At 47.1% G+C, this 22,303-nt stretch overlaps 1 protein-coding gene across 11 annotated transcripts in view; it reads right to left on the bottom strand.

Annotated features, from left to right (window-relative positions):
- The window catches only part of ZNF385A (zinc finger protein 385A), a 529,518-nt gene that overhangs the window by 59,834 nt on the left and 447,381 nt on the right, over positions 1-22,303 (bottom strand). For 10 of the 11 annotated variants that reach the window (XM_069653221.1, XM_069653220.1, XM_069653225.1 and 7 more), the window contains one exon: positions 3,922-4,263. In XM_069653221.1, the coding sequence (XP_069509322.1) occupies positions 3,922-4,263 (342 nt within the window). The remainder of the gene's footprint in view (positions 1-3,921; positions 4,264-22,303) is intronic. The other variant, XM_069653222.1, reaches the window with a different exon arrangement.

Genomic DNA, 22,303 nt, shown 5'->3' with positions numbered 1-22,303 from the left:
TTGTGAGGACAGCCATTTCATTAAGTCTTCAAATTGTAGGGCCTGGCGGGTGACTTTAGAATCCAATGATTCAAAGAGCTTGCACAAGCTAAATACTGCAGTGTTAAGAGCTGAAAGTGCTAGTGGAATCATTAAAATAGATTGCATCGCGGTATCAGTTGGATTGGGGTGACTCGCCCGAGGAGTCGGCATTGCAAAGGATTTTAGCATGGGCACGTCATTTGCATGGGGCGAATCATAAGTTGCCGACATAACATTAGGTGTGTGATCAGCCCCTCGAGAGGAGGGATCAGACCCACATGTACTAGCGTGGATTGATAGTACAGCAGAGTCAGATAGCAATTGTGGAAATGCAATTGGTGAGATGGACAGCTTTGAAGTATGCAAAATTTGGCAGTTTTTTGTAGATTCCATCATCGTCATATCAGATATTGGTTGAGTATTCACAGTTCTCACGGGAGTACATTGAGATATATTCAGTTTCCCGATAGTTAAGGGAGGGAGATGGAGTGTGTACTTCACATGATGAAATAGAAGCAGAAGGCTGAGGTGAGGAACCAGGTCTATGCTTTGGTGGATCAAATGGGAATTTGGTCTGCTGATTTGCAGATCGTGGAGTCATAGAATTGGCGGTAAAAAATGTTTGGGGTAGTAGAGCAGAATCAAGTGAAAGTGGCAGCGCAAAAGGATCAAGTTGGGTTTCTAGCGACAACGGGCCTCTCGGGGGCATGTTAGTAGTTAGCTTATATGAAGTAAATGCAGTCATTGCTAAGAATAGCCCAACAGAATAAGTGCAAAAACCAAAAAAAAAACAATATAAAACACAGCAAAGTACTTCCCCAAAAGAGCAAGGCAAATGATTTAAATGGGCAACTAACAACAGGCAATCAGGATAAATAAATGTGTTCTCAACCTGTCTTCTTTAACAGAAAGGTATGGTGGATGTCAGCTTACAATGTTCCAGATGCAAACAGAAGAAAGCTTAACCGCGGCACCGTGGCTGCGTGGCTAAGCGGCCAAGCGGTACTTACGAGTAATTGCTCGTGTGCACGCGCGCTGTGTGCCTGCAAACAGGCTGATATAGCCAAGCAGTTTGGGAAAAACCCAACAACCAATCCCCACAGTGGGCGTTTCTTTTTTGTAAAGTGTCACTCAAAAACGCTGGGGAAAACGCTGGGGAAAACAGAAAACAGTCGTCAGGATTGAATGAAAGCAGCAGCAGCATTGATAAAATCCAGCTGCAAAGTTCAATCACCTGTAAATCACGAACGTTGTAGCTTGTGTAGTCCTCAATGAGCAGCAAATGCAGACAGAAAGGTCCAGAGCATGCAGCCAAGCGTACTTACGAGTACTTGCTCGTGTGCGCGCGTGTTGTGCGCGTGCAAACAGGCTGATATAGCCAAGCAGTTTGGGAAAAACCCAACTACCAATCCCCTCAGTGGGCGTTTCTTTTTTGTAAAGTGTCACTCAAAAACGCTGGGGAAAACGCTGGGGAAAACAGAAAACAGTCGTCAGGATTGAATGAAAGCAGCAGCAGCGTTGATAAAATCCAGCTGCAAAGTTCAATCACTTGTAAATCACGAACGTTGTAGCTTGTGTAGTCCTCAATGAGCAGCAAATGCAGACAGAAAGGTCCAGAGCAAGCGGCCAAGCGGTACTTATGGGTACTTGCTCATGTGCGCGCGCGTTGTGCGCGTGCAAACAGGCTGATATAGCCAAGCAGTTTGGGAAAAACCCAACAACCAATCCCCACAGTGGGCGTTTCTTTTTTGTAAAGTGTCACTCAAAAACGCTGGGGAAAACTCTGGGGAAAACAGAAAACAGTCGTCAGGATTGAATGAAAGCAGCAGCAGCGTTGATAACATCCAGCTGCAAAGTTCAATCACCTGTAAATCACGAACGTTGTAGCTTGTGTAGTCCTCAATGAGCAGCAAATGCAGACAGAAAGGTCCAGAGCAAGCAGCCAAGCGGGACTTACGAGTACTTGCTTGTGTGCGCGCGCGCTGTGCGCGTGTAAACATGCTGATATAGCCAAGCAGTTTGGGAAAAACCCAGCAACCAATCCCCACAGTGGGCGTTTCTTTTTTGTAAAATGTCACTCAAAAACGCTGGGGAAAACGCTGTAAATCACGAACGTTATAGCTTGTGCAGTCCTCAATGAGCAGCAAATGCAGACAGAAAGGTCCATAGCAAGCGGCCAAGCGGTACTTACGAGTACTAGCTAGATATGTGTCCGGTAATGTATCAGTGAGGCTTTTCAGAATAGGAACCCCCCCCATATTATTTTTTCCTCTATGAGAGAGATATTTCGGGGTTAGCTGAAATTGAAAAGTGGAAAAATAGCCATTTGGAGGAGGGAAAGGGATGAAATGACATCAGGGTAGAGTTGGGGATGGGCAAAGGTGACACCATGTGAAATTAGGGACTGGGGGTGGCCAGGGGACCAAGTTAAGAGCTATAACGTTTTCCCATAACAGCGGTTATCCTACAGGATAACCGTGGTTACAATTGAAAAAGTGATTGGGAATAAACGTGTGTCACACGAAACGATGAGTGTTGTGGGGGAATGGGAGTGAGCTAGGGAGGGGAAAATGACACAAGGGAGCTGCGGGTAGCATGGCAAGAGAAGGGGGCACTTGGTGAGTGCCGGGAGGGCAGGGAAGAGTTTTTTCAGATAACCACATTATTTGAGGGGAGTTTAGTACATTATTATCGGGGGGATCCTACACGCTATGCTGTACTACTATACTGTAATATCTAGTTAGATGAATACAAAAAAGGGGTAATTTTACAGGTACAGTGAGGTGGGAGGTAATGGGTGTTGTCGATGGCTATGGCTAGTGGGTTACTTTAAGGAACCAAATGGTGAAGATGGAAAGTAGACATGGATGAAGACCATGGCCACTGGCCAGCTTCTGGCCAGATTCACTCCTTCCTCTGCGATGTGATGTCATTATTTGTTAAGCTATCCCCTTAACAGCTTTAGTAAGCCACATATACATGTAGCAAGTTGAGATCCTTTTTACATGTATACAAATAATTTTGGAAACCGTTCCACATCTATTTCCAAACAAATGGATCAAAAGCTGTAAATGAAATGCCATCCCATCGTTTTCTAACATGCAGGAAATAGTCTGGGAGGTTTGGAGGCTCCTCTTTAAAGCAAGGCCCGTGATGTGAATTGGGATAGGTTTGCAAAGAGAAAGTATTCCTCGTTATAAACACAGCTCAATAATAGTGCGATCCTCTGGGTGCTGGCTGGGGTCTATAAATCTCTCCCATTTACCTGGCGAGAACAGCCATATTAGAAGAAAGATACGCTTTAATATCCGTAGTTGTTACATTACTGAATAACCCACAGAATGTGGTCGCTAAACAAATGAAAAGGTTGAAACCCTCCAGGAAAACTCCCGATAGGGTAGCCCACAATGCCCCAGTGACAAAGAAGGCTCCTCAAAAGTCTTGCATCCCCGTATCTTTCTTCGTTGCTGACTCTCTAGGATTCCCTGTTCGCTTCATTCCCAAACACATGTTCTACTTGTAGCCCCTAACCCACCCGGCACCCAATATCGTTTCTGATCATTCTTTCTCTTAGCCCCCAAACATTGAAACTCTTTACCCCTTCACATTAGATAAACTTATACTCTCTCTCTCTCTCTCTCTCTCTCTGTCTCTCTCTCTCTCTCTCTCTCTCACTCTCTCTCTCTCTCTCTCTCTCTTGTTTTTGCTCCTGTCTCAAAACTTTCTTCTCTCTTCTTCATCCTAATTCCTGGATGTACTTAGAATGTATATTCCCACATTTTTTTGAACCATCTTTTAATGTACAGCACTTTGGTGGATACTTGTCCTTTTTGCATAGACTTGCATAATAGCCTGGCACTTAAATCAATAAAAATCAAAACAAATATGTTGTTCACGTACCTTTATTATGAGCCTCCAGCTGGGACAGCGAGTTCACTGCCACCTTGCACAGCGAACAGTAGAGCAACTTCTTGGCCTTGTCATCTTCGGGCTCCGCGGGTGCAGCAGCGTTCTCGGTGGTCCTGTTCGTGCTGGGAAGCAGGATGGAGGCCGCCTCCATCTCCTCGCTCTCACACGGGGCCAGCTCGGCTGGCGAGTCAATTTTCTGTTCGACAAAAGGGATCCGCAACTCTGGCGTAGCGGTCACCACAGGAGGAGGGCACGGCGGCGGCACTGGGGAATCAGGCATGGATGGGGGCGCCGAGGAAGTCAACGGCAGGCCCACCCCATTCTGTTGCTCTGCTGAAAATCAAGGAGTAAAGAAAGAGTAGAGATATCTGGGTTAAGGGCTGCAGTCATTAGCCAGTGGAATACAGGCAATAGCAACACCTGGTGAGTGGAGATATTTTGGAGATGTACATGCTATGCATTTTAAAGCATTTTGACCTGTAAAACCACTTTAGGCAATACAATTACCCACAACAAGGGATTGATCCGAAGAGTAATAGCGGAGTGGGCTGACTTTCTCCGCTTACCTTCTGAATTTTACTTTAGAGCAGGCACCTATGTGAACTGCACCTGGAAAGGCCAGTAGAGGTGGCTGTTCTTTTGCAGTGCTGCTCTGCGATCAACCTGTCGCTCTCGGGTACGCATGTGTTATACCCGGTCCCAGGGGTGCAGTGGGAGTGCCTTTGGGATACAGGCTCCCATGTAAAAGTAATTGTCATACAGGGACAAGACTGGCTCAGAGAAAGGACACCTGACCACATGCTGGAGCAGAGAGTGGTACCAGCTCAGGGACAAGAGCCCTCCTTAAATCAATCATTCTATTTTTATTGTATGTAGTAGTTTGTATGTTGCTAACTCACAGAAAGATGCTTCAAAGTTTCAGGGATGAGTGATGTACAATGTAGGTGCTGGGGAGTTGAAGTACAATTCAATGTACACTTATATCTTTAATGGCTAGACTTTGTTATACATCTTTGTGAGTTATAGTAATTCCAATTTCATTACCTCCGTATCTCTGTAATTGTTACTTTGTGGGTTAAAGTGTATGTTAATGTTTTGGTCTTTGACATTTTTCTGTTTTCTTATTTTCCCTGTGATTTTTGCGTACATGTTCCAAAAATATGTACATTATTGTATATTTTACAGACAGATGCTCTTGAAAAAGGACCTGTGGTACGAAACGTGTTGAGTTGAGTCACGTTACAGATCCTTCGACTCCACAACAAGCCGTGAAGCTTTAGGTGTGTTTTTGGGAAAACATAAGTTGATATTGAAAATCCAAGCTTTATTGTGGAAACATTTTGATTGATCATTAAAAAAATATTTTGCTACAAACTGATGTGGTTCTGTGGAAAGACCACCTAAAGGTGAGCAAACCCTCAGTGTGGTGGTTCCCCACTGCAACCCATTTGGGTAATAGAATGTGTGCTTCTAGTGCATGCACCGCACACTGATGGCATAAGGAGAAGATGGGGCACAGTTCACTAAAGCACTCACAGATCATGAGGAGGCGCATTCCTGGCTAGGCGGGACCCGGTAAAGGACAGCAGAAAGGAATACTTGGGGTGTTCACATAGAAAGTGAGTTCCGCCAAAGTAAGGCCGGGCTGGCTCCTGGTAAGATTAGCAGTATAAAGTGGGATCTGCTCAGCGTGGGACTCCCTCGGTTCAAGGGGCCATCACAAGGCCGCAGGAAGCGACTGCCAGTAACAGTTACTGCTCCTTGGAATTAGTTCTGCCTTAGAACCTTACACCACCTTATGGCATATATCAGTAGCGGCCCCTTGGCATAGTAGCTCTGATACATGTAAGAGTGTGGCTTACAGAATCCTGAGATATAGGTACTTGCACAGGGGCAGAGATCAATCCTGGGAAGGAGCGGGAGTGGGGGGCAGGTAGTGTCTCTTACACAGTTAAGTGCTCGAACGGGGGTGGGGGGTCTTCTCCTACACAATGCTGAGTCAATGATCTGTAATGACTCATGGGCCAGAGTGCTGCTACACAACTACTCATGGGCACTAAGCCGCCTCTGCATTAGTTTGAAGTTTACACTTGGAAATTCCCCCACCCCACCCCCTCACAGACAGACTGGCTACAGCTGCAGTGAGTAGACTTCCCCCCCTTCCGCGCCAGTGAAATCTCCAGGGAGCCCAAAGGAAAGATTGCAGGCTTCTGTTTCCCCTTCATGGGACACCCCGGTCGGAAGGAGTTGCCTCTACAGAGAGAAGCTGGTAAGCGATCTGGCGACAGATGGGCCTTGTTGCGCTGGACATGGGCATCACTCACACATAAAATGAGAGGTCCCGCTTAAGTGGCACTGCCCAATCCAAATATAAGTTTAAAGAGCTGCTCTCCCATACGTTACGTGTTTGGAGGTAAGCACCCTGATTCCAGAGATGGGTCTTCTCCTCTACTCTTGGCCATGTACCCCTTAGAGTCCCCCAATGCTTTCACACTTGGAAGTCCAACCTGCCCAATAGAGGCTGCCTTTCCTATGAGAAGCATCTAGTGCAAGACATTTCCGTGTGTCTTTTCAGGAAGAGAACCAGCCATTCCACGGTGTTAGGGATGTGGCGATATCTGTCTACCACTTGGATGGCGAGTGCGGCTCGTGGCTGTTGCCTAACGTTTGATTTTAGGAGAACGAGCCCGATTAGAGGATGGATCGTCTTCTGGGGAAGCAAGTCCTGTTGCTTGGATGCTGTCCAAAAAGTAAATGTTTGATGCTACACAGCACATGGCACCATCCCAAACAGTCTACAAGAACCCCTTGTGTATCACAGCCCTCTCCGTCACCGAGGAGCTACAGCACTCCTCATTTCAATTCTACCTTTAAATTCCATTGCCTTAAGAACTGCTTGTGTGCGGGGGAGTTCCTTAAGGTTTACTGGGCAGCCACGGGATGTCACCCTTTTGTCTATATATTTATGAACCTGTTAACTATGCTGTCACTGTATCCCTGTGAAGTCCCACTAAAGGCACTCAGAGTGAACAAGTGAAGGCCTGGTTGTTCCACTGATTCCTGGCCACTTTGCTTTGACACTGAACTACCTCACCGCTGGAGTACCCACCACACAACCCGAAGTGCCATCAGGCTGCATGGTCTCCAGCTTAGGCCTATTCTGAGACGCAATTGTGTCAATAGAGTTTAGTGGTTACGATTGGTTGGGTGGAGGTACCCTGATTCTAAACCAATTGTTACTGGTGTTTCTTGACATTTCAAACACCAAGCAAACACATTCTATGCAGTATGTGGGTATGCAAAAGGACACTAGGTGTGATATGTGTAAGCCAACATTTGCATTCTCCCTGAACATTGGAAATGAATAAGGCCGCACGATTCGCTATCACAATAAAGGGAGACATATATGTATCAAATTAAGAAAGAATCAAGCCAGCTGCCATCCCACCGGCGCCTACCACAGTATACACCAGTGAACAAGGAATGTGCACATAGGAAAGAGGCAGAACACAGAGGGCGGGCCCCATCAGGCTCCTGGGGCCACTGCAGGCGTGCGGCCTTCAAGGGAGAAGAAGAGGACCTGGGGCTCAGGAGAGGCGCGTCGGCATATGGCAATGTTATGACAACAGTTTGAGTTTTTCTTTTACTCTGTCTTTTATAACAACTTTTTTTCAAATGACTGAGAGCTTTTCGTGAATAAAAGATAATTTTTGGGGGAGAAAAACTTTTTGCGCTTGTGTGTCATTTGAGTCTGACTAGACCTCTGCAAAAGAGTGCAGTATTCGAGTTCTACTTGGCTGCCAAAAGAGGAATCGGGAGTCTTATATAAGCCCCTTGATTAATGCTAAATTAGGGCTTGCCTGTACCTAGGTATGAGTTAGATTGTAATTGTAATTGGTTATTTATAATGCGCTTAATCCCGCAGACCAGGGGATCGAACATCTTGTTTCTATGGCGAGTGGGTTGCCCCTGAGCTATCATCCCGAGCTGTGGGCGGGAGAGCTGTTTTGCGCTTCTATGAGTTACCTTAGAATGTAACAGTCCCTTGCTGCATGCTGACACGAAGGCCAGTGCTAGCCCAGGAGAAGGGGGTCCCTTTGATCATGGAGGGTGGACAGTGGTATTGGTGAACGGAGAAAAGTGGCCCTCATCCCAGGTCAGGACTGAGATATACAATCCTCGAATAAGATCAGTACTGCCACATATGGTAAGTGTTCCTTGCAGAACACAGAGGCATAAATTGGTACTGGCACAGTGGCACAGGTCTTTCTTTCTTTCTAGGACAGAGATCTGCATTGGCACAGGCAGAAGGGGTCCCCTACTGCATGCTGGAGCTCAAGTGAAGTTTCACAAATGCAAAAGGGTGTCTTACACCATGGTGAGACAGAGAACATACTGGCGGCTTAGGAGCGTGGGTGCCTTTTACAGCATACCGCGGCACTGGGTCACTCACAGCGGAACCAGAAATGCACTGGCGGAGCTGCTTCAAGCCTTACTGGCATAGAGTTTCGGTTCGTCTTTTGGGGCAATCTTATCCACTAAAAAGTATGTTTTTGGGGGGGATCAAAGGCACGCGTTACCTGGACACGCAACCTGAAATTTAACAGACGTGCAACAAGAGTGACCCACCCAAACACAATCTGAGGTGCCAACGAGTACAGTCACTTGGCTCTCCATGCACGCATCTCTGTGAGCTCAAGAACTAACAATATGCCAACAAACATAATAAATGAGGTGGCAGCTAGCAATGAAGCCAAAGGCATGTTTGTGTAACCCATGGCTGGGCTGTGGGAGGCCTGCCCAGGCAGCCTCAAGTGGGTGTTTGCACACACCCACCTGCTCCCCAGCAGCTAAGGCACGTCCTAAGGTCAAATAAAGGTGACATCATCTTGCACCTAATGCAACAAGAGTTGAGCTTCTTGAAATGCGGGAGCAGGAGCCAGCACAGTGCTGTTCAAAGAGCTGTGGCAGCCGTGGCGTTGTAAGAGAAGGCGTTACCTGCCCATGATGGCGTCATCGATCCACCACTGCCACCTACGTGAAGGTCGCTGAGGTCAGTGTGCCGCAGAGAATACCACCAGGCAGCAGCACCTTCATCAGCGGATCAAAAGTGTTACCAGGCATCAGAGGAGTGCAGTAGCTATGGGTCTATAAACACCGCCACTAAGTCGCCTCCACTTGGTATAATGCATAAAGGCTGACGCTTCTGCATAAAAAGCTCCATGACCAAGTATTTTTCTAACTTATTGGAAACAGAGTATTCATGGAATACTACGAGACAGCCTTACAAACAAAAGCTCTAGAATTGAGATTTCTCTGCATATAGACCAACATGTCCCATGTCATTTACGTCGCGGAACGGCTTCAGCAAGCCCGGGTTACATCACTTCTGAAGAGGGCCTCCCTTGATCTTGCTTCTGCTTGTTCTAGGATTATCAATGATGTTCAGCTACTATCCAGAGTTCAGACTACAACTCTCATTCCAGCTCCAGGCATTGGCTGAACAATCCCCACTACTAGGGTCCTGCGATCTTGCTTAAGGCCACAGCAGGGGGCAAAGAGTGCCCAATTAGAGGGGAGGAATAATCTGCGAGGTATTCCCGAACGCGGCTCCATCTGTCTGCGCCACTCTGCGACAATGGCTAAACTGGATACTCTTGAGTCAATCGTTCTGTCTGACAAGTGCGAAGTGCAGGAACAGTTTTGTCTATATCCTCCTCTTCTCAAGATATGCATTCACCACTTGCAAGAACTTCTACAGAGAGCACAGGCCTCGTTCTGCTACCAGGCACATGGCACATATCCGGCTTCCAAGATCAGACCAAACAGAAGATACCTTTACAAGAATGTGTGACCAATTTGACAAGCAAGACAGTTGGATGAGGACAAATTGCCTCATTATCAATGACTCCAAGACTAATTTCTAAGATCACTCAAAAATGACCAGAAGGTTCAACGGACCATAGGAGTCAAATTAGATTCCAGTTCATCTGTGAAATACACACATGTATGCTATAATTGGTTCTTCTAACTAGTGCTCTGTGCTTCAGAGACCCCCAGAGTCATTCCTTCTGAAAAGAGTTACTACTTGGTGGCCCCATTCCATCATTGGAGCCAAGATTTATCAATGCAATTGACTTCTGCTAGGGCATATTAACAGGTCGTTCAAGGCCTAAAAGTCATGCCTAACACGCCCGCCAGAGTGATGACTAGCGCTCCCAGAGGGAAGAAGGGACATCCCTTCTCGGCAGGAGGCTGTATTGGTTGCCGTCTGTTAAAGCTAGGTATCGTTCAATGCCCTTACAAGACATTATATGTTGAAACGCAAATGTATAGAAGACAGAAATCCAATCAGTACTGGCCTGCCAGGATTCTTACATCCAAAGACATATGCATTACAAACAGGCCAGATCTCTGGGGAGTCCTTCACTACTTCAGCAGCCACATGAGTGAATGTTTCCTGAAGACCTTTGTCTCACTCACCACCTGGGAAGTCTCAATCATAAAGGGAAGCCACTCCCACCTATTCGTATCCACCTCATAGCCCCTCCTCTGCGGATAGTGCTTAGATGCCCTTGGGTGGATAGCTCTGTGCAAACAGTGCCTGGTAAGTGAAATACCACTTTATTGTGAAGATAGGTCTACATTTTATTGCCCAAATTTCAATGTACCCACCATAAGCATAATACTCAGTGATGATTCTTCCAGAGAACTCACCACAGGCCAGCTCACATACTTCCTTTGCACTGTGTACTCTTCTAATCAAAGGATACTCTCAAGAGTGTATCTAATTCAAGGGGTATAACGATGTTCAAACGGTGTCTTCCTTGCGGCTACAGTAAGTCAGTCTTTAATGAGGCTCTTCAATGAGGGCATTATACTATCTGACTGACCCTGAAGACCGGATACCTGTTGCAATGGTAACAGCATTGGAGGCTCTATACCCGTGGCAATGGTAAAAGCATTGGAGGCTGCATACCTGTGGCAATGGTAAAAGCATTGGAGGCTGCATACCTGTGGCAATGGTAAAAGCATCGGAGGCTGCATACCTGTGGCAATGGTAACAGCATAAGAGGCTGGTTGTCTGCAGCATTGGTAACAGCATTGGGGACCATATACCTGGGCAATGGTAACAGCATTGGAGGCCAGTTGCCTAAGTCAACGGTAACAACATTGGAGACTGGATACTTTGGGCAATGGTAACAGCATTGGACGCCGGATACCTAGAACAATGGTAACAGCAGTGGAGGCCACATACCTGTGGCAATGGTAAGAGCATTTGAGGCTGGTTGGCTGTGGCTTTGGTAACAGCATTGGAGACCAGACACCTGGGGCAATGGTAACAGCATTGGAGGCAGGTTGCCTGGAGCAATGGTAACAGCATCGGAGGATGGGTACCTGGGGTAATGGTAGCAGCATTGGAGGCTGGATACCTGGGAGAATGCTAACATCATTGACGGCCGGATACCTGCGGCAATGGTAACAGAATTGGGGGCTGGATACCTGGGGAAATGGTAACAGCAGTAAAGGTTGGATACCTGCAGAAATAGTAACAGCATTGGATGTCCGATACTTGAGGCAATGGTGACACCATTGGAGGCTCGATACCTGGGGAAATGTTAACAGCATTTTCCGAATGGCGAGAAGAGGGAAGTGGTAATTCAAGATAGTTGAATGGGGAGGCTCAGAACACGGGTGTTACCGGACAGTAATCCCGCCACACGGAGTCTCCTCAGGTAATGAGGTAAGTCTTCTAACTCCCTTCCCCCTTCCCCACATTTTCCTTCCCTCCCTCTCCCCTACACTTACCTGCTTTTTGGGAGTGAACACGCTGGAAACACTACTACATGTAGTCCCTTCTCCCTTTCCATGGAGGCCATTTTGCTTGTTTACTTTTTTTATTGTTTTCAGTGGCCACCATGGAAAGGGAAAACTTCGCTTGGGCCTTAGCTATGGGACCCGGGGCATTACCTGAAGTGGTAATGCCTCCCCTTCTCGGGCTTATTGCTTAAGTGGAAACCTGGCAGAAGAGTACACCAGGGATCCAAATAAAATACGGATTAGCTGCCAAGTTGTTTTGTGTGGTTGATCAAAAAGTCCTAAAGAATTGACATTCTTGAAATACAATGAAGAGTGAAGAGAAATCCAGGGGAAGGGAATTACCCTCTAGAACAAGGAACTCTATCCTTCTGGATCATTTTTGTGTTGGAGTTACGCATTTTCTTTTTGAACATGTGTGCACTACTGAAGACGAAAGACATGTTTCCTTTTCACATTAGAGTTATTTTTCTTAGATATGAGGGCCACAATAGTACTTTGGGCACACAGGGCAATTTGCTTGAGACATCCTGACCTTGGACAGACCCTTAGTCTTGCTTTTTGGTATGGAAACACCTCTTAGAGTAGGGACAGAGAGGCATTTCCCTGCCCCTTTAATTTTAATAAAAGTCTTTCACCAAAACCATGAATCCACTGTGTCCGCATCTCATTCCTGGTGCTTCACACTATCTTCTCTTCCCAGTTGCTATACTCTTTCTATTCTATTCATTCCTCCTTCACTTTTCACCCCCAGTCACCTTCCATCAGCTCACCTAACCACCATTCCCACCTACCCCTCCGCCCACACCTGCACCGTGGCTTCTTGGCCCGGCGGGAGAGCATCGATCATGATGCCACCTGCTTCTCTGCAGGGGCTGAGCAATGAGGCCCCCCAGTCCTGATTTCTTCTTAAATGGTGTGTGCTGAACAATACCTTCCCAAATACAGTGGCTACTTCCAGCAGGCCACGGAGGTGGAACTTGTCGTCCAGCCATCTTGTTATGAAATACAGGCCCCTCCTCACCCTCGAAAAATAATGAAGCAAGGAATTGGACTTTTTGTTTCTTACAAAATGACATTTTGAAGCAGAAAATTATATTTTTTGTTGCAATCTTGCAGAACACTTTAATTCAGTTGAGCGTGTGTGTGAGTGCTAGCATGCATGAGAGAGTGGAATCAGGAGGTAGACGGTGGAAGGTTGAGGGTTTTCTGGCCTCCTGGTTTCGCTCTTGTTTGGGTGTGGCAATGAGGAGGGTCCGCTGTTCATCTCCCACCCCCTATATGTCATTGACTGGTACATACTGTTTACATGTTGTTTATAATATGCAACAGTCCATGAGAACTTCTTGTTTACATCTCTATGTTGATTTGCTATTGATTGTCACAATTTTGTTCAATAAATATGGTATTATATATTCCAAAGAAAGGTGTGTGTCTCTTCTTGGCGAGCCCTGACCCTCTAGAAAAATGTGGGTGGACTCTCCACCCATGTACACTCGACTTCAGCCCTGGAAATCTGGGCAAAAAGAATGAAAGCAAAATAAACGCGGGTTTGCATTAAAACTCTGCAAAAAAGAATGAAAGGTGAAGCAAAATAAACGTGCATTGTTTTGATCCAGTCTGCATTCTTTTTGCCAATTTACTGGAAGCGTTACAGTCATTGCTGCAGAGACAAACCACACTCAGGCAGGGAGTCCATGGCGGCGCAGTCCTGCAAGCATTAAAAAAAATCAATAAGTAAAAGATGGCCCTCACCCCAGCAACGGGCTCATGGGAGGCACATTCGTGCCGTTTCCGGGTCCGCGCAAACCTGCGAAAAACCAGAGACCCAGAGAAAAGGCTAAAAACCCAGAGTCTCCGGGGAAAACCCGGAGGTTAGGCAGGTATGTTGTTGAAGCGTGAAAAATGTACTCCTAACCCTTACCCCCAGTTCTGGGTGTGTCATCGGGGAACATGAAACCTCTGGCTCCAAAGAGCTCCAAAAATGAAACCTGGCCAAAAGAAATCTCACTTCTCGCACGGATTGTGCGTGTGAAGATGAGCTCATCTGCTTTCTCCTATTGTGAAGATGACGTTGCTAAGAGATGCAGTTTCTTTCATTTCTGCCAAGTAATTCAAATGTTGACCCGTGCCAGAAGTGTGACACTATCTGCAACACAAAGCCCCTAAACACGCTAACCCCGCCATAGCAGACCTGTGGAAATCATGGCAACACTTAATCTGCCACAGATGGCAACCCCTGAGAGCCCCCACAGGTGAACTAGCTCAAAGGGGCACTTCCTAATGTGCAACACTTAGGTCCTGATAGATGAACTAGCCTATAGGGGCAGTTCCTAATATCACATAAGGACAGTAATTTAAATGTTAGACACAGCGTTGGTGAAGCTCAGGCATGACAGTCTGTCCCTCACATGACATTTTGCACTGCCTGCCTCCCCTCGTCCACTGGCACTGACCCATTTTTAGTTTTGGCTATGACCAGTATGTCTGTCCTTGCATCTGTTACTTGCACTAAATGCCTGTTTAAAACAAGCCAACATCCAAGCAAAGCCAACAGTTCTGGATCATGTTTAGGCATTAAATAGGCATTTGCCAGACGCTGCTGTAATATGCCCAGGTATTAGTACCGTTTATCATCTGTTGCCATCTTACGGTCATGAGTTACAATAATGGCAGTGCCTGGCAAATGCATACCCCATGCTTAGAGAAAAGTCCAACAGTGTTGCCTTTGCCAATGCTTGTTTAAGGTGTCGATTAATCATAATTTTCTCCAAAGCGCTTTACATACACTATTAGCCCCATTTGGTTCTCCAATGCACCCCCTTACGTGAAATCTTGTTAATAGACTGCTGCTTGGCCTCCTTTGGGGACCACCCAAACTGAAATCAACTTCTGTCTGCTAATGAAGACGGTGAGGAGAAGCTGAAAAAATCCCTGAGATGAGCACTGCTCCTCCGCCTGGCACATGACAATGCTGAGCATCAAACGAGACAACAACGGAAAGAGAGTGGGACCAAGAGATCAAAATGGCCACCCTGACTGACGGCCATCTTCCTAAAGGAGACGGGCTGTGTGCATGGGGTGGGGCTGAGTAAGAAAAAAGAGCTTCCTATATGAGCTATCAGATCAGGAAGTTACCAAAACAAGCCCGAGGGCCACGCCTTTATTTTGATTCAAAATCCTGCGCGTGCTAATCACATTGTACCCCTGTTTGCCCCACAGGATGATACTACCTGGACTAATACACAGAATTGTGTTGCTTCAGACAAAGTGACATTTTGTGGACATGCCTTCTGCCGTATTGGCAACGTGGAATACTTTGCTTTTGTGGGTACAATTTGGCGGACCTGCTGGTGGTGCCCTGTTGCAACGCCCCATAAAACTAACCATGAATGTGGGTAGTTATGACCCAATTCCTCTATGGCCTAGAAAACCTCTGTGCAAAGCCACGCCGTCTTGTGCTTTTAACAGAGCGCTGACAGAGGCTACAGCGGGAAGTGCTAGGTTTCTCTGGAGACCTTGCGGCTCAATGGATTGTCAATAGGGCCCAATTTTCTGCATTCTGGCCATTGGCTTAAAAACACCAATGCATTCCGGGGCTGTAGTCTTCAATCACTTCAGTTTTACCGACTGGCCACAAGCACATGATTACAAGGATTTGGAAAGAAAAGAAAATGTAGGAGGGAAATATTGTGCACTGTGGACATGGAGCCCTGATCCTATATTGGCTGGGGCTGATGGGAGTTGTAGTGCAACACATTTGACAAGCCTAAGGTTGCAGACCCCTGTCCTAAACACATAGGGCCTCATTACGACCCAGGCGGTAAGGGGTTAACGGCGCCGTAAAAGGTGGCGGCGCCGTTAACCCCTTACCCCCTAATTACGAGGTCCCTTTGCGGGCCCGACCTTAACGGCTGGTTTTTACCAGCCGTTAAGGATTGGACCCGCAAAGGGACCTTGGAGGTATTTACGGTACTGCAATTTGCGGTACCATAACTACTGCCTTCCCCATTTCCATTGAGCCCTATGGGGGCAAAAATGGGAATAGGGAAGGGCCAATGGTGAATGGGGAATAACCGCCCCGCCAACCTTGGAATGGGGCGTTAATTCTGCCAATTACCATGGCGCAATCGGTAAAATACCGGCGGCAACCATGGCGCTGCTAGCGCCATAGTTACCGCCTGGGTCGTAATGAGGCCCATAATGTCTGTGGGATAGGCGGGTGTGGTCTTAGTATGGTAGACTGTCTTTCTATTGCACCAGAACATCAATGTTGGAAAGGGTCCCACTTAGCTGTCAGTGCAATGGAACTACAGAAGACAAAGCAGGGGACGCCCATTCAATGCTGTGAGGTTATGCTTTGCTGTAGCCCAGCTTTTGCCATTTCCATGGCTTCTTGGCCCTTCAGGTCCCCCAGTAAAAAGTCTGGGCCAGCTGGGATTAATGGCAGCAGGCGGAGCAGAGCACGAATTGCTCTTAGATCTGCCCCGCGAGGCCGGCGCGGAGTTAGCGTCGACTGCGTGCAGGTGGAGTATGTGTTAGGGTTCTGCTGAGTGCTGCTGGTCAGCAAGCCTGAGCCCGTTGCCTGCGTGTGGGCCAGGCCAGGTGTCTGAGGCAGAGAAAATGAGGTGAAAAGAACAGCAGCTTCTCAGGGACATCGATCAAAACAAAAAAGTAAACAGGGGAGAGTTCCATGGCTCAGTACCAGGAGCAGCCAAGAGAAGGGAGGACGAGTGAGCGGCGACGGTTCCCTGCAGCCTTCCGCCCCTGGAAGAGATTTCCTAAATAAACCATTATAAGTAGGACATGTGGCCTAGATTAATAGCTGAATGAAAGGCTGGGCATCAGCCGCTGGCCATCACTCAGGAGGAGGAGGAGCCATGGAAGGGATCAGAAACACATGGCGCGCTGGGCTCCAGAGCCCTGGTGACAGGCAGGTCCTGGTCACGTGACAATGCTGGAGCCGCATGGCTAAGTGTGACATCAGGGCTGTGGCCCAGTTTCGGATCAGAAACTAAGACTGTCCCATCAAAATCAGCCAAGCCATAGAGGAAGCGTAGGCAGCCCTGCTAGTGCACCGCTCAGAATCACCCTGGCAACCGGTCAAACATCTCCAGCCCTGCTCAGCATCATCCCATTTACAGCCAAACAACCGCAGACCTGCCAACGTGCTGCTCAGCATCACCCCAGTCACGGGAACATCAGCCACAGCCTCGCCAATGGCCAGTTCGACATCACCACAGCTACAGGGGAAACATTTGCTGCTGAATCACCTAGGTAACGAGACAAACAACTGCTGCCTTTCTAATGTGCCAATCATCCTCACTCCACCAACAGCGGGAAATTTGACCAAACTTTAAAATTGATCTAGCTACATGAAAACACCCAAAGCCCAGCTACAGGCAAGTTTGCAGGTCACGGCCAGTGTGCTGCTGAACACCTTACCAGCTACACGCCAAACACCTGCAGCAAAGCCGCTGTGTTGTCGGCCTTGACATTATCCACTTTATCTTCTGAGGAAAGGGCTCCTTAGAGGCGTTGTTGAGCCCAAAACCCACAGGTTGCTATACCCTGCAGCAGAGTGCAACATTAGCACTAACCACTAACACTTGGCTAGTGATAGATGACTCTTGGCGAGTAAGAAGTGGTGTGCTGTGTGTATTGATAGAATTGAGGAGGCAAATCAATGTTTGTGGCTGGCTAGTAGCTTACAATTTGAATTTTAAAAGTCTATCATTGATTAGGAAGTTGTTTTTTCACAGCAAAACACGCACAGTGGTCATAGAAGACTGTCCCAAATGAACCTGTGGCACACAACAGAATGTTCAATAAATAATATAAAATATAAACCACATCAGACAATAAATACCTTGGCGTGACCTGTGGCGAATCAACTTCTGGGCACCAGTGGTACAGTGATGAATATCGGTTGTTTCTAAACCATCAATCAGCCCCACACCTCTAGTACGCCAGAAGGGATTAAAACAGATTGGAAACACAAGCACATTTTTAACCTCCATGTCCAATTTTGGTAACATGGACAGAATGGCAGGCTTATCTCTGAAAGGTTGCAGATCGTTGGTAAGTTGCAAAACAGCGGGAATACAGTTATTACCCAATGATAAAGGGGACTGCCCAGTCAAGGTTGTATCAAAAATATCTACTTTATTTATATCACAGCAAAGAGTTTGAGGACACTACGTAATACAACCCACCCGTTAAAGGAATGCAGAGGACAGACAGTTTCAAAGAAGGAAAAGGGATGCACTCTGGATACTGACAGTTGAGTAGTCAGTATAGTAATTACTTGCAATAGTTCAAGGATACTTGGTTTCAACACAAAGGGAGCAATGAGTCATAAAATGTCACTCGAGGCCTTCGGAGAAGGACCAGTGGGACAGAACCACAATATACCTTGTGCTTGTAGAAGTTCCTGGTGCTCAACAGTGTAGAGTCAGTTTCAGGGCGCTTTGCAGCTTCTGCGGCAAGAGTTCAAGATGGGCAACAGCTGTGGGTATCAGTGACAGACAGTTCGGCGAGCAATGCTGGATGGACAACTGCAGGCTGGCCTAAACAGCGGTTCGCGGTCCGGGATCGTTGTCTCGGTGCTGGTTGGTGGTTCAGAGGCACTGGTTGAGGCGTCTCGGATGGCTCTAGCGATTGCAGCGTAGTCAGCATTGCAGTAAGTTGCAGCTCGAGGGGCTCGACTGGCTCAAAAATGTCCTTTAAGGCAGACATCGGTAGATGCTTTCGATGCACTTCTCCTAGCTTCTTCACTCGGCTTGTGTCATCCTTTAAGATGGATGGCCCATAGCTGAGGAGTGTTGCAGGCAGCTGCCTTGTCCTTGGAATGCTTCAGAGAATCTCTGGCACTTCCCACCTGGGAAGCGTGCTGCAGAGCAAAGCAGGGCACGCTGTCTGCTGGCTGGGTACCCGTTCTGTAGCTTCTGAAGGGTCTTCTGGATTTGGTATCTCTCTCTGTTCCCTCAGAGATGTTTAGTGGAGGGATCTTGCTTCCCTCTGGGCGGTCCTGTCCTTCCTTCACTGGTGGAAGATGCAAGGCAGACTGTACCTTCAGCCAGGGTCCAATGTTGAGTTCTTCCTTTTGCTTCTGGTGAAGTCTTCAGATGATCTGCCGAAAGATGGGCTCAGCCATCTTGAATAGCCAAATGGACCACAGGGATTGGTGTAGGCTAAGCCTACCTTACTGAACCAATCCTGGGTTCCCATCAACAATCTTCTGTATGCCTGAGGTAATAACCAGAGTGCTTTGCAACAGAAAGGTTAAAGGTGTTAAATCATGTAATACTAAGCCCCACCCTAGAAACACTCTTGTACAGATGCGGTACAAATGCCATATCATATCATATCACCCATCTTCCTGTCTGTTGTGGATCAAAGGGTCCCTCTGGTTAATGGAGCTCTCTGTGTTCCTGATTAAAGCAGCTCGTCTCCCTTGAAGCTCTGTTGAGGCCATACTTTCTGGCTCTGTCAAACTACATACTTGTACCTTTTGAATGGGTTGCCCCTGCAGGGATGACTATTGCAAACACGCCTTCCCAGACATGACATTTCACTGTCATTCGATATTAAAGGTGGGAGCGGGCATCAGGTTGACACAGTGCATAAGAAAGGGTGTTGGGGTTTCCTGTCTTCCTCTGCAGCCAGACCGCATGTGAGCCTGTTTGAATTAAACTCTGATTAGTATGTGAATGCTGCCACCAGCTACATGACTTAACATAAGGACACAGTTGATCCATGGAGCCTTTGTTAGTTAATTAGGCTGGCCATAGCAGGGGGAAGGTTTGGCCCTCTCCCTTCTGGAGATGCATTGTATACTTCACCTGTCAGATCCCAACTAAATATGACAGGTGGGGATTGGGCCTGTAGGCTGTGTCCATCCAGAGTACACAGGTTTATAAGTATGTTGTGTGGTGAGCATAGGAAAATGTTTGTGGATTAGCCCCAAAATGTTTAAGTAGGTTGATCTACCATTATTCAGTTTCTTTTAACAAATTAAAAAAAGCCCAGACGAGCGCACACCCACCGCGCGGAAGGTTGAATTCCTAACATCAGTCTTTCCCATTTTGCTGCTATTTGCAGGTTTATAGTGATAATGTCGAAAAACATTTTGTCGAAAGTCAAAATGTCGAAAACATGTCAAAAAAACATTTTCGAATGTCTTTTTTTCTTTGTTTTTTGTTCAAATTGGGGGGGTTCCCCCCAAACCCCCTTTTTCATTTATTTTTTGTTTTAACCTTTTTTTTTACTTGCAGAACCCAAAAAAAAGCATTCCATTTTTTTCCGACATTATTTTTGCGACATTTTTGTAATTCGACCAAATGTTTTCGACATTGTAACTGCACAACCTATTTGCATACTCTCCTGCCTTCCTTCACTCTATTTTTCTCTCCCTCGTTTACCCATAGCACACATTATTTGCAGTACATTGCTGCCCCTCCACTCCCCATTCCTCACTCACTTGCCTCCCTTTGCTCCCTTTCTCCCACCCTGTCTCACTCATTTATCCATGACTCTTCAGACCTCCATTATTCCCCATTTTCCTGAGCCCGTGCTCTCTATTCCCCTCCCCTTTACCCTGCATTTCCCTGAGTCTATTTCCCCATTCTCCTGCCCTTGTTAATTCTCTCTACCCTTTTACCCTCATATGGCACTGTTCAATCACCTTATCTCCTCCTTCGCTTGCTCTCAATCTCTCCCTCATGCTTCTGCCGGCCTTCATTCTCCACTCTCCTGTGCCATCATTGTTCTTGTTACCTGCTTTTTCTCTACTTTTCTCCCTTCCTACCCTGCCCTTATTTCCCTCTTCATTTCCATTTAGTGACCTGCAACAGGGCTCTGTGGAGCTGGAGGACATGTGGCGGTGGTGGTTTGGTATTAAGGGGTCGTTCAAGTGCCACAAGCAGCACCCACAAAAAAAGGTAAGCCCTGGTATGTTTTGAGATTCAAATGTGAACTCCTTTAAGTCTGTGATGTTCAATGACGTTTCGAGTGTGTGGGGTAAGAACACTGGGGGACATGTACAAAATGGTTCTGCACGCTGTAGGAATTATCCCTTGAAATCACCTCCTGTAATATCCATTTCCATTCCCCACGTTATTGCCCATTTCCTTGAACCGTAACATTAGCTTCAGGCGATCATTCAATATTACCACCATTGACAGCAACACCTGGAAAGGAGGCCCAGCTGACAGTAACAAAAAATGTTGCATAAATCCCTAAATGTCATCATTGTGCAACTCCGCCCACTCTGGGCTCCGCCTCCATGGGCTGCCCAGTGGGGCCCTCTGTCATTTTTTCCCAGGGGGCCCATTGCCTTAAATCTGCCGCTTGTGTTTTGTGCGGTTTAAGTTCTGTTTCTTTCCAGCTGGCTCTGTGCATGTGTTTCCCTGAGTGTTTACCAGCGCGCTCCTCCGCCGGAGCCTGACCACACCCCATACGAGGGGCCTACAGCCCACCTCACTCTCGCTGCAGCTGAAAGCAGCTCTGCCAAAGCGGAACTGGTGGGAGCTGGAGTGCGGCAGTGGGGCGGGAGGGGAAAAGCTTTTGCACTTTAGTCCATCTCTCTTTTTATCGTTAAACTTTAATCTCAAGTGAAAGAAAAAGCGCCGAGGCAGGGAGGGCCGCTGAATGATTCATGGTGAGAGGCATTAATTATACACGCCAGCCCTCCCAGCAGCTGGCCTGGCAATTAAGAGAGAAACGTAGCATTTTAAGCTGTGGGCTAGAGAAGTGGGGATAAAGGCGAGGTGGAAGCAAGCGGCCCTTACTTTTTCCTACAAAAAATAGACTGCTAGTAGCCCCCTAAAACCGCCACTAGATGGCGCATTATGCTCCAGTCAGGCTCGCCAGCTGCACGCTGACCCAACCTGAACTTTTCATTTACGCCAATTGGTCTGGATGGATATACCTAAGGATCACAGCAGGAAAAGGCTAATTTTGAAGTAAAACATTCTCAAAAATGAAAAATGAGGGTTTGAATCGGCAAAGGAAATTCAGTGAAGAACTTTTGACCTCCAAAGGCATATGCTCATTTATCACTTGAAAGAACTTTCTGGGAACTCAGGAGTCCTGGCAGTGAGGTGCATGCTGGTTATTCGTAGCGGACAAGTGCATGTTGATTGGAACGCTTCTCTGTCGAAACGGTGTTGAGACTGGTTATTAAAGGGGGGTGCAAAACCACAAAGGAGGACACCTTTTGACATAAATCCTGCAGAATGGTTTGCAAAAAGTGCCGGGGAAACAAAAGTGGAACAATACGCCTCATTGTGTAAAATTACATGTTTTTTTTAATATCATGCTTCATGCTGGAGTCCAGCCTCTAAGTGCAAGGCTGGGGTTTGAACCCATGCTGCTCTGCGTTGTCTTGCATCCAAAATGTGTGTGTTGCTCCTGGGCTATCCTCCCCGGCCGTGACAACTCTAGCCAGCTATCCATACTAGCTAGGGTGACCAGACGTCCCGGTTTTGCTGGGACTGTCTGGGTATTGCGCCTCCGTCCCGGGGTCGCAAGACTTTTTAAGTTTAAAAACCCT

This window comes from Ambystoma mexicanum, chromosome 3q (assembly GCF_040938575.1).
Source record: "Ambystoma mexicanum isolate Mex_15411 chromosome 3q, UKY_AmexF1_1, whole genome shotgun sequence".
Taxonomy (NCBI): domain Eukaryota; kingdom Metazoa; phylum Chordata; class Amphibia; order Caudata; family Ambystomatidae; genus Ambystoma; species Ambystoma mexicanum.
Note: the sequence above shows the minus strand (reverse complement) of the source record. Positions and strands in the feature narration are given on the sequence as shown.